The following is a 14,972-nucleotide window of genomic DNA, read 5'->3' on the forward strand; positions in this document are numbered from 1 at the left end:
TTAATCCGGTAATGCCTATGTGTCGCTATTACTAGTTGTTGATAGGTGGACATGCATGCGACTCATGGACTCTCGAAGCATCTCCGGCCATGTGCTGCAGGAATACGAGGGCGATGCAGCAATACACAAGTTAGCGGCCTCTATTCCGGCAGAAATGACGAGGAAAGGATGCGGAGAATAATCTCAATCGTGTGCAGGACGTCGGGCAGATGGACATGAAAGTTATGAAAGTTATGCAGGTGTAGAAGGCGGCATGTACATGACATATGGGGCAAAGAACTCGCATGAACGCCTCATTATCGCTTTTTAATACCTCATATGTCTTGGAGCCCCAACGGAACTCACAATGATACGTTGATTAGGTGCTACCTGCAAGTCGAGCCAAACAACAGTACGAGTGAATTCGATCGTTCTGAGCAGCGATAGCTGAGCCACTGCCACATATCACCCGCTACCTCCAAGTGCATACACGCTATCTGAAAAACAAGCTGCAAAGATATTGTGGGGGCTTGCAGTTCGAACATCGTATGTGAGAAAGGGTCGTCATGCAGAGGCGGCATATAGGGAGAATGTGGTCGGTAAAGAGAATCCCCCCTCACCAACCCCCACTGGCGGGTACCATATAGCCCGTCTGTAAACATTATGTCGATTATTTACTTCGTTTGGTTGTTTAGACAAACTCATGCACGGTCGGTCAACCAAGATGTGTGGCCGGTGGAGCTTTCGCAAACCCGACCCCAATCGGGTAAGCGCGATATCGGCGTCCCGACTTCAGGTACCAGACGGAAAAAAGACACATTCTGACCAGGCAACAATCTGCCCAGAGTTGTCATTGCTTTGCGATGTCACATCAAACATAAGAAATGAGTAGCCAGAACCCACTACTAGAACTTGGCAAGGCGATCAGTGGCTCGATTTCACGGCTTCCCCAGGGTTGCTGGGATCTACAGTCTAGTTCGGAAGATGTGGCTAAACAACCTTATTTTCTAGGTCTCCCGTGCTGAAAAAAGTGTCTGACGAGGAGGATGAGACAGTTACCGCAATGTGCTCCATACGATACCAGAACCATGCGCCACCAAACCAGTCCCTCCCCTTCTGACATAGCATTACAACCAAGTAGTTAGCTCCGAAGTCCGCTTTATTTTCTCATGCGTACTAATCTACGCATCATTGTTGATTTAATTTCATCATTCGGGGGCGTTCGGGGGTCTGAGCATGATCAAGAGGCTTCAGATCAGTCATCTGTGCGTCGCTGCAAACTCCGTCTCGACCTAGATCCACCGCTCCCCACCCCCACAGCATCCTCTTTAGCGTCCGCGTTGAGGGCCCAATAACATCCAGCGGGAAATAACTGGTTAAGTCCACCTATGGCAAGTCATGAGTTGATTTCACATATCGGAGACATGGCTTTTTTGGGAAGATGATATGCGGTCCCTGGCTCCGGAGGTCGCAAGGAACAAAGGTCCCATGTGGGGTGTCAGGAGGTATTGTCCACTGAGAAGCCAGACACTCATCAGCATGTAATTGATAAGGAAATCATCTACATTGCAGAAGAGATTGAGACCTCGGCTCCACTGATGATCAGTCTAGCGAACTTTCTGGCGAGTAACATCAACAGAGAGCCGTCTCTGGGCCACAGAGAGACGGATAGAAGCCGCGCAACTCAATCTCTTCGCTGTGAGTCGGAAAAGTGATTGCCCAACGATGCAGCATTCGTAGATCCTTACCTCCGAGCAGCCGTGTCCGAGATTGTAGTGTCTGAGCTATATAAGAAACGACTTGTCCTCTCCTTGCCATTAAGATCATCCAGCGACATCCTTAATCCTCCGCATCTGTCTCTCTTTCTCTGCGTCCCTCATTGACTGATTTGAGTCCTCCACCACATACCCAGTCAAGATGAAGGCTTTCAGTCAATCGCTTTTGGCTCTCTCGCTTGCATCAGTGGCTGTTGCGGCAGCATCTTGCAACACCTCGGCCCTGAACACGACCACTTATAACTATTATATCACGGTGGATGGCACAACAGTCTTTGATGTTGCACGTGCCACCAATCGCGGTGTTTGTGACATTGGCCGCCAAAATCTCATGGCGGATGTAACTATTGTTCCCAATGTGGGCGAGTACTTCATCATCCCTCCCGAGGTGTGCGAGCCAGACAATACATCCTGTCTCTTGCCAAACATCAATGCTACACGCACCTGTATCTATGGCGGACCTCGTCTCTACTACACTGTTCGAGGAGACACCTACGAAGTGATTGCCCGCCGACTGAACATCACGGTGGAATCACTGATGCACGTGGATGGGCCTTCAAATGAGACTTTAACAAATCCTATTTCCCCGACGGCGGAGTTGGATGTTGGTCAGTTTATCAAGGTGCCTCAATGCGATCCCAGCCAGTGTGTCATCCAGCCTTACGTCTTCAAATGGGGTGTGTACAAGGACCTTGCAGAGAAGTACGGCACTACAGTGGGCCAAATCATGATGATGAGCCCGACGTACAACTACAGCAGTCTGGCTTTCTCGCCTGAGGGCATGTACCCTCCGATCAACCTCCCGATTAACTGCACGGCATTGTCGAACAACATGACTACCCTTGATTAGGTTTTTTTTATTGGGGGTTATGTGGGGGTTGTGTCTTTATCATCATGTCCTTTATGATGCCTTGCGTGGAAGAATGGGGCGTGCCGTGGACTGCAGTAGTGGAACAGATGCACAGGATACAAAATATGCTGCGAGAAGACACGGACGACAAGCATATACTTGAAACGATGCTACATATCATTTTTTTTTGTTGTGCATTGTGCGCAAACGATACTGTACATATGAGTTGGTACATCCAGTAGTAGGTAGAAACCTGCTAGTGTATAGTTACCTAGTATTCACAGCGTTAATTGCCCGCTTCAGTAGTTCAGCAACTAATTTACCGTAATTTTCGATATTCCGATACGCCCAAGTTACCACTTGGGATTCCAAGTCACACGTGGATTTGTTTGCATCACCTGACTAATCTGACCGGCGCTTCCAGCACATAACATAATCCACGGTTAAGCGGCCCACACGGTTAGGCGGCCCAGCTGGTAATACTATATAAAAGATACTATTTTAAACATAAGATATCTTGACCATCAAAGTCTAGAAGAATTAGATCTTTTATATTATTTGAAATATATATATGCTTTCCAAAAACCTCTATAAATCTATTCAATCAATTATAATATAACGATACCTGTAATATATATGTATTATATGAAAAGTTGATCTAACTATATGAATAAAAATTTTAAGAATTTAAGAAAAATATAGGACATCTACTGTTATATATATAATCTGCTTATGAAGTTAGAACTTCTTGAAAGCAATATTGGTTGATATATTATAGAAGTAGAAAGACCAGTTTTATATGGGATAATCGGGTGGCCCGCCCAACCGTGTGGCCCGTCCGACCGTTTTTTACGTTAAACAGAGGGGACTGCTGTAGCGTTTTCCGTTTCCTGCAAGCTTCCTCAATCAAACTTGCTGCTTCTAGGCTAAATACCGCGGATCAGGTTCAAACAGCCGCTGATTCTGGTAGAGTGTTTAAAATGACATCATCTCATCGTTGTTCGTTCGACAGCGCGGAGAAACCAGACTCAGCGAAGTGGATACAAGTGGGCGACATCCCGATGGCCTATGCCCGCCCGAATCGTATAGGGTCAGTAGTCCTCTCCTTAAGGCCTTTTGAGGAGTGCAGCATATTTTGTGCTACCTTTTTACATTGAGGCTTATATGTTTAACCACTAACCTTGTGATGCTTACAGATTGTCGCTGACAATGACACGCTTCAACCCAGCAACCGACAGCTACATGACGCCTTAACTCTGAGCAGAGAATATTGGTACCGCCTCTCAAGGATTGCCTGTTACGTCCATGGTAATGGCGTCAACCCAGAACTTGCTCATCCTCACCACATGCTATGCAAAGTTCCCAGTATGCACGGAGGGCCGCACACGACCCATGCGCTTCATATTGGTGCCTCTCCTTCCCGGACACTCTGTCTTCAGGCATCCGTTAACTGGCAGCTGGATGAATCAACAGTCTGCGACCGTGCGAAAGATAGAACAGATACCGTTCTTCTATATATTGGCACGAAAGCCGCAGTCCCTTATACCCTAATTGGCAAGGACTTCAGCTTTTGGATTGGATTGGAGAGTGAAGAAGTACCAGGTTCAAACTACCTGGCTGTGCTTACATTAGGGTGGTGCTACGTCCTATCTGCTCGCCTCCTTGAGATTTATGGAAGAAATTCCGCGATGAGATATACGGACTCTAAAGCGACAGCACATTATGAAGCTATCCCGGAACCTACAATGCATACTGTCGATATTGGCGAGGTCAGTGACGATACAGCTTCCTGGTGGCTATCAGTATTAGCTTCTGGCGAGGGCTGAAAGGCTGCCATCAAGCAGAGTGATGGCGGAGAGTTTCTTACGCCCTGGTCAGTAATCCGTCCTTCGGCACAATCACTCGCAATCAAATGGCGGAGTAAGGATTCGACTAAAGCTCAAGCTCCTTCCCTAACACCCCTGTCGTCCAAGAAAACCTTTGAGGCTCTTTCCCAGTTTGCCATACTACACGATCTGGGGAGTCATTTTTCCGTTGCTTTCACCATGGCCCTTACAATACCCACCCACAACTGTCACGGCTCAACCCTTCAGCTCCCTCAGCCATCACTGGATGGGGCCAAGTGCCCTGCTACTTCAATCAACTGTGTGCCCCAAGATTGGGCCGCTCTGTACGACAATCTCTCCTACTACATAACTTTGAGCTGCAATCCAGAAACCATCATATCTTCTCTTTGTGGGTCGTTCTGGGAGCCAGGCGTGCCATGTAACCTCGTTAGTCCATGGTTGCATCCAATTTTGAGTGAAGTACCGGAGGAAGAAAAGCTTGCTTCCTCACCAGGCCTCTACCTTGAACTACTTGCCATAATGAATGATATCCGTCGGCCCACAATAGCCGCACTTTGGCTGAGAGCTGCAGCTGGAGGATTGACTCCAATGATCCTGCGCAGGACTAGACGAGGGAGACCGCCTCTGGACCCGGTCGCGTTTCCTTGGACTGGGTGTCCTCAAAGCTTCATGGATATTGCTGGTACAGGGCCTTACCTTGACCAAAGCAAGGGGCAGATCTGGAGGGCTGACGCCTGGCGGCTTCTCCACCTTCCAACTACCGAGGAAGACGACCTGTCCTACAATTATTTAACACGTACACCATGGGAGCCTTGCGGAAAGATGCAGACAACGGAATGTGCGCTTCGAGTGGTTTCGCATCTAAATTGTCCACGCCATCAGATTCGGTACCACCATTGGAACTGGGAGGTGGAGAACAGTGCTGCCATCGAAGATGAAGGTTTCTCTACAACAAGAGCTTACATGCCAACTACTCGGTATAGTGGTCATTTTGTGCAAGAGCCTCATGTCTTTCCTGAGAAGCCACTGGACCTAGAAGCATCAGAGCAGGCATCTATAGATATTTTTCGTTGGTTTATCTTCAATCGGGAGGGCTTCCCCCGGGGAAGTTCTACAAAGATGAGTGGCTAGCTTGTCTTGCGGACGACGAAGATACAGATGAAGAGAACGATGAGGACGATACGTAAAGACTCCATTTGGTTCACTGAAGAAGCCATCTTCGAGCTATCCGAGAGAAACATCATTGTGGCGTGATCAAGTCCGGACTTTGTAGGTCTCCACGCAGCGGCCCGGGGTTTGCTGCTATGTTGTAACATCGGTGGGCCATCCCCGCATGGGCTATCTGAAAACCGAGCTTATCCCGGAAATGAGGCGGACAGATACTATCAGATCCCAGGTTCCGTTCTCATCCGAGATGTCATGTTAACGGGGTCTGGGGGCCACGGCAGATCAACCGTTAGGAGCTATTTTCCGTGAATCCACTCGCTTGGCCTGCAGCTTGAATTGTGCTATCATCGGAGCTTATGAGGGGCTTGGTTTGTCGCCTTATGCAGTACTCCTCACGTCTCCTCCACTTCTGCAACGCTCAAGCCCACCTTATCGGCGTGCCAAACCCCGGCATGATGGCACGATGTTTCAAACAGTGCCCCGTGTGCACTTGTTAATTGCATACAATGTTGGGAGAAAAGAAAGCAGACACCGTGCTCCGTGGCTCCCGAATCAAATGATCAGGACGATGCGAGACTTGCTGTTGGAGATGTTTCACGATATGACAGTCGAACATATAAAAGGGAGACACTTCTCATTGGAATTTCTCCCATCATCTACAACAGCATCAATCATCTCAACAACATCTCTCCTAACAAAACCACCTAACTCATCAAACCATGGCTCCCGTCCTGAAGAAGTACAAGGCCGCAGCAGTCAATGCTGAGCCTGGCTGGTTCAACCTGGAGGAGTCCGTCCGCCGGACCATCCACTGGATTGACGAGGCTGGCAAGGCCGGATGCAAGTTCATTGCCTTCCCCGAGCTTTGTAAGGCCTCCCACCTGAATGTATCAGAGACTCTTGGCTAACCCTAGAACAGGGATCCCTGGATATCCCTACTGGATGTGGAAGGTAAACTACCAGGAGAGCCTGCCTCTTCTGAAGAAGTACCGCGAGAACAGCCTTCCGTCCGACTCGGACGAGATGCGCCGGATCCGCAACGCAGCCCGCGCCAACAAGATCTACGTGTCTTTGGGCTACTCGGAGGTGGACTTGGCCAGTCTGTACACCACTCAGGTCATGATCTCCCCGTCTGGCGATATCCTCAACCACCGCCGCAAGATCAGAGCCACTCATGTTGAGCGCTTGGTGTTTGGCGACGGCACCGGTGACACCACCGAGTCGGTCACCCAGACTGACATCGGCCGCGTCGGCCACCTCAACTGCTGGGAGAACATGAACCCCTTCATGAAGGCGTATGCAGCCTCTTTGGGCGAGCAGGTCCACGTTGCTGCCTGGCCACTCTACCCTGGTAAGGAGACCTTGAAGTACCCGGACCCCTTCACCAACGTGGCGGAGGCCAATGCGGACGTAAGTTCTCCTCTGAAAATCCTTCTTTGTTTTGATGTCTGAGGGCTGATGAAGACTGCGCAGCTTGTCACCCCCGCCTACGCCATCGAAACCGGCACGTACACCTTGGCGCCCTGGCAAACAATCACCGCCGAAGGCATCAAGTTGAACACTCCCCCTGGCAAGGATCTGGAGGATCCCCACATTTACAACGGTCACGGTCGCATTTTCGGCCCCGACGGCCAGAACCTTGTTCCTCACCCTGATAAGGACTTCGAAGGACTCCTGTTTGTTGATGTGAGTTACTTTCCCCTTTCGACTGACGTGCAGAATGCTCACAATTTTACAGATTGATCTGGATGAATGCCATCTCTCCAAGTCCCTGGCTGACTTTGTAAGTGATCCTCCGGGCGCATTCTTTACATCTTGCTAACTGTTCCACCCAGGGCGGCCACTACATGCGTCCCGACCTCATCCGCCTGCTGGTTGACACCAACCGAAAGGACCTCGTTGTTCGGGAAGACCGCGTGAACGGAGGGGTTGAGTATACCCGCACTGTTGATCGAGTTGGGCTTTCGACTCCCTTGGACATCGCGAACACCGTGGATTCGGAGAACTAGAGTCACCCCGATGTGTCGGTTCATTGAAAACCGGCCTTGTTCCTCTCCACTCCGTCCCGTGTCAAACCCGATAGGCTCTCATGATGAGATATTGATGAAGTTCGACTTGTACATTAGAGTTCTCTGAATGAACGCACACATCTGCCTACCAGGCTCCTTTTCCGGGTAAACATCGTAAAAGAAAATAAAAAAGAAAAAGCCTTCCCTCCCTTCGTTCTTCGGACTTTCCATTCTTGCAGCATCTCTTACTCTATCGGTTGGATATTAATATATCATTGCTGTTGGTCATAGTAAAACTGGAGAGGTAGGTATACCACACCGACACCTCACGGCTATAGACGGCGACATTGTGGACAGTGGCGCACGGAATTGTAGGCTCTGCAGCCAATTCCCAAAACCGGTTTGGGGCGATCACTCGGAGAGTTTCATGCAGCGACGCAGCTAGCCACGGACATTCCTCGTACTTTTCGCACTTATTATCCTGCTGTGTGTGTTGCCCCTGTTGTTGCAGCAAATGGGAAAGCCCAGCCGATATTACATGCATAGTCGCAAAGGCCCCCGGTTAACGTTCGCCCCGCAAAGTTGGCCGGAGGGAAAAGGTTGGTAGGGATTTGGAATCGGGATTTGCTTGAACTCGTGCGAGTCAGAGTGAGCATGACACCAATCAAGCACGGGTCAGAGAGCTCTTCTGCTCCATAATGGATCATACGATCTCCCGCACTGGATCTCGATAAAGTGAAGGCAGAAGTGGGAACAGGAGCCGACCGCGGGTCCATGGCGATCGAACCGGGGTTTGCTGAGCCCGGGATTTGCGCCACCGGCTTTTGCATAAATCGGTTGTGGCCTCGACGAACACCTACTGTCGGACCTGAAAGTCCGATTACCACTAGTAACTAGTTTACTTGGTTTTCTCTGTACAATGGGATCGCCCAAGACATTCGTTGATGTCTCCCGTCCAGGGCATCGCAGGTTCTGCAAGCCCCCCGTCAAGGTCGCCTGTCTGTCGTGGTAGGTTCTGCCGCCAGTGATGTTTTCATAGCTATAAGCGCTCACAATTCCCGACAGTCGGACGTTGCGAGTGCGTTGCGATGGCCAGGAACGATGCTCCAACTGTGTCGCCAAGGATACAATATGTTGCTATGTCCCTAGTAAACGAGGCGGTCCACGAAACTGCCAGAATCGCAAGCGTAAACGGGCATCAACGCCCCCGACAACGGTCTCTGATGCGCCGGATGAAGGTTATCAGACCCAAAAGAGAGGTAGCCCCATCATTGAGGGTCCGCCGTCGAGCTCGGATGAAGATGGTACACATCCTAGGCAGTTGTCTGAGTATCGCAGAAGACCTTGAGCTGATAATTTCCCAGGCTGGCTCAGCCAGATCTTGAGCCTGGGCGCCCCAGGCGCAGGACTGCGCAGTGTCGAAAGCTCAGTTACTGAAATGGAACAGATATTTGATTCAATCTTCATGGTCGATGAACCATCCATGGTACCGGAACCTCCTGTCCCCCCACCGGATTTGTTGCAGACGTACGCGAGTGATGCGGACATGTAAGATTCACCCAGACATTCCGCTAAACTGTTCTGACCGGCGCAGATTGGACGCTTACTATGTCTTCATTCACATTTATTATCCGATATTGCCTCCCCCGGAACGGGTGCCGGTTTACAATCGTCCTTTGTCCGAGAGGTCACCTTTTCGACCTTCTAGTCCTCTTAGTTTAGCCATATCAGCCATTCTCGCCCTTGTCCCGCATCCCGAGGTGAAACAGCCTTCACGATCGGAGTATGTGAAGCTGCGTCGAGACCTTGCCCATTCCTTTGCACAGTCTGCACTAGAGGCCGTGGAGACTGACCTTGAACTGCTGGACTCTTCGGTTGATCCATCGAAAGCTCTTTCCGACGGCGCACCCCAGTATCAGCGAAAGGAATTTCACAGCAAAGTGCCCGTTTGTCTGGAAGCGGTTCTAGCATTGGTGGTGCTGAGCGTATATGAGTATGCTCAGAGGGGGAACATAAACAAAATGTGTAATCGGGCGGGGCAAGCGTTGACAGCCGCCATGAGCATGTCGCTGCACGAGATGGTCGACGAGGATGAATACTCTGAGGCCCGTCGAAGAGCTTGGTGGATCACAGTCAGTATCTCTTGAATATTGACAGACAAATTGCGCTAACATCATGAAGTATCTGACGGTCTGCCAAGGATCAATTGTCAGCGGGATGGTATGTAGTCGTGCTCCAGGTCTCGGACATGCGTAACTTACACATATAGCCCCCTGCAATTAATCCGTATGACCCTCGCTTTGTGACACCAATTCCAGAGGTGAGTATTTAGCTCTCGTGGTTAGATAGATTCTGACACGTACAGGGATGGAAACTGCTCATCGAGGCCCAGCAGACCATTCTCGAAGCCACAACCTTTGTTCACGATTTAGATCTAACCACAAAGTCACACTTCAATGCCTCCTGGGTGCCCCACCGGATGACCGAGCTGGACAACCAAATAACGTGTCTGCTGCATCCATGTCGCGTGTCCATTCACGACTCGGCCATAAAGTCGCCTAGCGCAACCCAGGACTCACCGGACGTCGTTGCCCTGCACACGATAAGACACATTGCAGAAATCAAGCTACACAGGTATATACCTGCATGTTATTCTTGTATCAGCCATGACTAACTCCATGTAGCGCTAGGATTAAGACTCACCGATTTTGCGCTTTCCAAGATATTCCCGTCTTTCGCAAGCGCCATTGCGACCTGGACGCAGCTGCAGGGCCCAGATGCTGTCGTGTGCAGGTCGCTGAAGCTTCCAGACCACCTACGTCCTCGCCCGACAGCTTTCTATCTTCCGTGCTCTCCGAGCCCGCAGCTATCGACTTTCCGTTTTCCGCACACGCGTCCTCGAAAATCTGTCTTCATGCAGCATTAAACATTGTCAGCCTTTTAGACAGCCTGCCGTATCCAAACCCGACGAATGAGATCCCGTTGACTAACCCACCTTACCTTTCACGCAATTCCCGGGTTGAGATACCACGTATGATGCCGACTTTTGCCTGTTGTGCGATGCAGTCGAGCTATGCGATGATTATGTTGTGCTTGAAGGCCCGGGCGATGCGTGAGCCAGTGGGGAATGACTTGACGACCTCGAGCAGCCGATCTCTAGGCGGGTTCCTAGATGAGCTGCGACAGAGCCTGCGGCAGGTTTCGAAGGCCTTGGGAAACTATGCGATTGCGTTCGAAGCACTCAACGGGATGAGGGGTACGTGATATACCTGAACTTCGTATAAAACGATCATGAGCTGACGATGAAGTAGATGAGATCGCAAATTCTGTTGAAACAATTTCCATGAATGGCTGATAATCGCGCTGAGGCATATTGATTTGCAAAGTACACAGAGTACACTTTAGAACAGCAGTCCCGGTAGACTGCTTGATAACCCATTAATGAGAAGAGGGAGTTGTTACTTCTTCCACGAGGAAAAGCAAAAACATACCAGTTGCCAGAGTCAACCGATTCAAAGAAGAGGAATACCTGTCCAATGCAATGAAGTATCTGATAATTTCTGGAGGTTCATAGTATAGCTGTTGATGGTGGTGTATAGATATGGATGGGGCATCGCTTAGGTGGGCCCGTCTCACCGCCTGGTCTGTCAGCAAGCGGATAATACTGCCGTCTCCCACAATAATCCGTGGGAGAATATTCTGTCAACAACTATCAAATCTGACAGAAGAGATCTGAATCACAAGCATGGGTAACTTGGGTTGGAACTATGTCTATATGAAAGATAAATAGTTTCAGACTGAAAGAGCATAAATTAGAAAAAAAAAAGTTCTAGAGACCGTTTTGTTAACATTTTTTCATAGAAATGTGTCCAACGATGGATGTCCTCAACAGTGAGAATAGTCCAAAGCTATATATCATATGGCCATTCCATGATTTCAGCTCTACATTTCCACTTGCGCCCATTTCTCAAGATACCATCATGCCATGAAGTTCATGCCAATTGATGATCATAGGATCAACCTGGTCCTCGAAATCTGTTGTGGTCGCCAAGACCTCTGCGGCCGCCAACCCCATCCGCAATCTTTGATATCCGCTATTATATCCACTCCACTCTCCATCCGCCCTCCGCATAACTATCAACTCCCGCAATGACCTCACCTCGCGCAATTCACTGCACCTTCCTCATCTGTCCCCCAACCACCCTCCAGCTGCTCTTGCCTCTGCTTAAACCGCCAGCCAATCAGGAGCCTCAAATCCTTACAATGCTCCCTTATATTTGATAAAAGGGAAGCCCCACTAACCCAGTGAACCCGATGGTCGAATGGCCGGAGGACTTCAAGGTACGCTGATGAGCCGCCCAGTGTCGCCCTAAGAGAAGGCTGTTACTACCTCCCGTAAAGGTTGCAGGGAACACAGTGGCACACGTTCGAATCCCAGTCCCGGCCCCTACCGGCGTGATATCGAGGCCAGTTCCTGAAGCAGTCTTCAATGTGTGCGTCTAAGAGTGTAGGGCCCACCGGCTACAACTCGATCCTAAGCACGAAGACCAGGTTAATTGAAGGGAAAGTAACTGGGTTAACCCGGCACCTTTTTTTTTTTTCTTTTGTTGTTGCTTTGGTGTTTTGTTCCTTTGAGGATTGCGTGAGGCTATATAAACGTCCTACTTACTAGGAGGCTACTCCTCTGTGGTGGGAGAGAAACTAGATGATAGTGTTAGTAGGCTATTTAGTACTTACTACCAATGCTACCAGTCATTCTGTCTTGTCTTCGTTTACCGCATCAGCGTGATCTTGCCGCAATCGACCCAATTCGTCTTGGGTGAAGCCATCCCCATCGGTTCTTCTCATCCTGTACTTACCTTCCTTCTCCCTCCCGTACGGTACCTACCCTTCCGCATCACCACGGATGTGTACCTATTGTAATCTTATTCCTCAGCCGGCCAATATGAAGTTATTCAAATCACTCCATCCCATCCAACCGGCCGCCTTTATTTGTAACCTTCCAACACTCCCTTTTTAGTGGTCGACACCCATCTGTCAACTACTAGTAATAGAAGACACTGAGCTTTATTGAGCCTGTCACTTTCTCAATGATCTGTAAGTTTTTGAGCCTTTGTCTTCATATACCACGTTCTTTACTACCATACCCTTCGAAGAGTAGTTCATCTCTTGATCATCACTCCGCAACAGGTAGTTGCCTTTCCACCCCGACAATCCGCACGTTCCTACATCCACTGCTCTTGATACTATTCCAGTATTTATGTATTGCCATTATTGGCACTGTCAACGCAGCTGTTTCTGTTCTTTCTTGGTTCCCACCAACTCATCCAGGTCCGACCGATGAATCCTACACGCCTATATCTTGCTCCTCCATACTATAGCAATCTACCCAGCTTGTCCCATTCAATGAGAGCAATTAGTGGGTTCGCTTTTTACTTGATGATTATCCCAGAAACAAAGGAGACTAATAAAATATGTCTGTCTAGGTACTCTATTCGTCGTATCGCACATTATCCCGCATATATCAGTCGAGACAACAGATCTGTGCCACGACGGTGCACCCGAACGCTGGAGAACCGCATTCAGATTGCTATCAAAGTCGGATTCGTCTTATAAGGAACAGTCGAATTGGACTGCGAAGTGCGAACGTCATGGGGATTGCATTGAAGGCATGCGACCAAATCTATACGGTGGTCGTGATATCCCACGTTCTCATCTTCATCTACTAAGGGCTTCCTACAGAGTACCGTGACTCCGACACATCCTCCTCACGATTGGTCAATTGCACAGTAAGCTATTACTACTAGTGATACTTGTGAATGGGGATCGGCGACACGAACAAATGGCGGTACGAAGCACGGCCACCAATGGCTGATCAGCAACCTGCAGATGCAGAGACAAGTCACTCGGCATTGTATCCCCGCTCGACCCTCGATAAGACACGATCCACCTGCATAAACGAGGGGTAACACCTCCCCCAACCCATCTTCGACTCAATTCTTCAATTATCATCCTTCGCCGACCGATATAATTCTTTCTAACCTAGCGACATCTACCATGGCTCCCTCGCTGCCCGAATTGATGCTCAGCATCGAGGACATCAAGAACGCCGGATCGAAGAAACTCCCTCTCAAAGCGCGAGGTCCGCATTCACTATCTATTCAGACCCTACAACCCACTAACAGAGCCACAGAATTCTACAACTCCGGCTCAACCACCCAAATCACCGTAACGGAGAACTCAACCGCCTACAAGAAATACCGACTGCGCCCACGAGTCCTTGTCGATGTCTCCCAACTAGACCTACGACTCAACCTCTTCAACCAAACCTTCGACTTCCCACTCGGCCTCTCCCCAACCGGCATCCAAGCAATGGCACACCCACAAGGTGAACTAGCCAGCAGCCGAGCCAGCGCCCGCCGCAACATCCCCATGGCCGTCTCCTCATTCAGCACATACCCAGTCGAAGAAGTCGTCCAAGCAGGCCAACAACTCAACCCATCAGCGACACACACCATGCAACTATACACCTTGCGCGACCGCGCCCTGCAGACCCAAATCATCCGTCGCGCCGAAGCATCAGGCTGCAAAGCCATTTTCCTCACAGCCGACAGCCCGGTCCTGGGATACCGCTACAACGAAACCCGCAACGACTTCCGCACACCCGAGGGTCTCTCCTGGCCCATGATGGGCGTAACCTCCGAGAAACTACAACAGGTCACACACGACGCAGGTTTCGTCGCAACAAACTCAGATGCACACAGCTGGGCCAAAGAGATCCCATGGTTGCGGTCCGTCACGAAAATGCAGATCTGGATCAAAGGCGTCCTAACAGCCGAAGACGTCCTCCTTGCCAGAGAATACGGCTGTGACGGGGTAATCGTGAGCAACCACGGCGGAAGACAATTAGACGAAGTCGTGCCGACAATCGACGCTCTGCCGGAATGCGTCGAAGCCGCAGCAGGGAAGATACGCGTCCATATCGACGGGGGTATCCGGACAGGAACAGATATCTTCAAAGCATTGGCATTGGGGGCTGAGTGTTGCTGGATCGGGAGGCCGACGATTTGGGGATTAGCTGTATGTTGTTCCCGTCACTTACCCAGACAGACGAAAGGAAGAGTGACAGACAGTATGCTAACTATCTGGCAACAGTATAACGGGGAGAACGGTGTCTCTCGCGTCCTGGATATTCTCTACGAAGAATTCAAACGCTGCATGCAATTGACGGGGTGTCGTACCCTGGCGGATGTGACGCCCGCCGCGTTGGCGGTTCTTCGGACGGATGGACCAGCAGCGAAGTTGTAGGTACGATATAGTTACGGTATAGACACGATAGAATAAG

At 49.9% G+C, this 14,972-nt stretch overlaps 5 protein-coding genes across 5 annotated transcripts; all 5 read left to right on the forward strand.

Moving 5' to 3' along the window:
• Positions 1 to 1,896: 1,896 nt before the first annotated feature.
• On the forward strand, positions 1,897 to 2,604 carry BO85DRAFT_476353 (LysM peptidoglycan-binding domain-containing protein; the record flags this gene model as incomplete). The annotated part of the gene is made up of 1 exon (XM_025662775.1): positions 1,897 to 2,604. The coding sequence occupies one exon, from the start codon at positions 1,897 to 1,899 to the stop codon at positions 2,602 to 2,604; it is 708 nt and encodes a 235-aa protein (XP_025517645.1).
• Positions 2,605 to 3,584: 980 nt separating this feature from the next.
• BO85DRAFT_510697 (uncharacterized protein) lies at positions 3,585 to 5,812 on the forward strand (the record flags this gene model as incomplete). Its single annotated transcript, XM_025664562.1, has 3 exons — positions 3,585 to 3,698; positions 3,801 to 4,406; positions 4,449 to 5,812. The coding sequence occupies 3 exons, from the start codon at positions 3,585 to 3,587 to the stop codon at positions 5,580 to 5,582; spliced, it is 1,854 nt and encodes a 617-aa protein (XP_025517646.1). The 3' UTR covers positions 5,583 to 5,812.
• A 490-nt stretch (positions 5,813 to 6,302) lies between these two features.
• Positions 6,303 to 7,779, forward strand: BO85DRAFT_447591 (carbon-nitrogen hydrolase family protein). The gene is made up of 5 exons (XM_025659752.1): positions 6,303 to 6,485; positions 6,538 to 7,028; positions 7,092 to 7,304; positions 7,357 to 7,401; positions 7,454 to 7,779. Exons 1-5 carry the CDS (start codon positions 6,338 to 6,340, stop codon positions 7,625 to 7,627), a joined length of 1,071 nt encoding a protein of 356 aa, XP_025517647.1. The 5' UTR covers positions 6,303 to 6,337; the 3' UTR covers positions 7,628 to 7,779.
• A 744-nt stretch (positions 7,780 to 8,523) lies between these two features.
• BO85DRAFT_447592 (putative C6 finger domain protein) lies at positions 8,524 to 11,454 on the forward strand. The gene is made up of 9 exons (XM_025659753.1): positions 8,524 to 8,635; positions 8,693 to 8,931; positions 8,992 to 9,175; positions 9,222 to 9,759; positions 9,809 to 9,847; positions 9,897 to 9,947; positions 9,993 to 10,261; positions 10,312 to 10,883; positions 10,939 to 11,454. The coding sequence occupies exons 1-9, from the start codon at positions 8,547 to 8,549 to the stop codon at positions 10,980 to 10,982; spliced, it is 2,025 nt and encodes a 674-aa protein (XP_025517648.1). The 5' UTR covers positions 8,524 to 8,546; the 3' UTR covers positions 10,983 to 11,454.
• A 2,230-nt stretch (positions 11,455 to 13,684) lies between these two features.
• Positions 13,685 to 14,935, forward strand: BO85DRAFT_368093 (alpha-hydroxy acid oxidase; the record flags this gene model as incomplete). Its single annotated transcript, XM_025655848.1, has 3 exons — positions 13,685 to 13,769; positions 13,821 to 14,707; positions 14,783 to 14,935. 3 exons carry the CDS (start codon positions 13,685 to 13,687, stop codon positions 14,933 to 14,935), a joined length of 1,125 nt encoding a protein of 374 aa, XP_025517649.1.
• Positions 14,936 to 14,972: the final 37 nt, after the last annotated feature.

The sequence above is a fragment of the Aspergillus piperis genome, assembly GCF_003184755.1.
Source record: "Aspergillus piperis CBS 112811 unplaced genomic scaffold BO85scaffold_5, whole genome shotgun sequence".
NCBI classification, from domain to species: domain Eukaryota; kingdom Fungi; phylum Ascomycota; class Eurotiomycetes; order Eurotiales; family Aspergillaceae; genus Aspergillus; species Aspergillus piperis.

What these genes read in the sequence shown, in the direction of transcription:
- BO85DRAFT_447591 (XM_025659752.1), top strand. Translation starts at nt 6,338, where the DNA reads ATGGCTCCCGTCCTGAAGAAGTACAAGGCCGCAGCAGTCAATGCTGAG. An exon ending in TGGCGGAGGCCAATGCGGAC is followed by an intron (nt 7,029 to 7,091) that starts GTAAGTTCTCCT and finishes AAGACTGCGCAG; the next exon opens with CTTGTCACCCCCGCCTACGC. An exon ending in AAGGACTCCTGTTTGTTGAT is followed by an intron (nt 7,305 to 7,356) that starts GTGAGTTACTTT and finishes ACAATTTTACAG; the next exon opens with ATTGATCTGGATGAATGCCA.
- BO85DRAFT_447592 (XM_025659753.1), top strand. Translation starts at nt 8,547, where the DNA reads ATGGGATCGCCCAAGACATTCGTTGATGTCTCCCGTCCAGGGCATCGC. An exon ending in GAAGAGCTTGGTGGATCACA is followed by an intron (nt 9,760 to 9,808) that starts GTCAGTATCTCT and finishes AACATCATGAAG; the next exon opens with TATCTGACGGTCTGCCAAGG. An exon ending in GCAGAAATCAAGCTACACAG is followed by an intron (nt 10,262 to 10,311) that starts GTATATACCTGC and finishes AACTCCATGTAG; the next exon opens with CGCTAGGATTAAGACTCACC.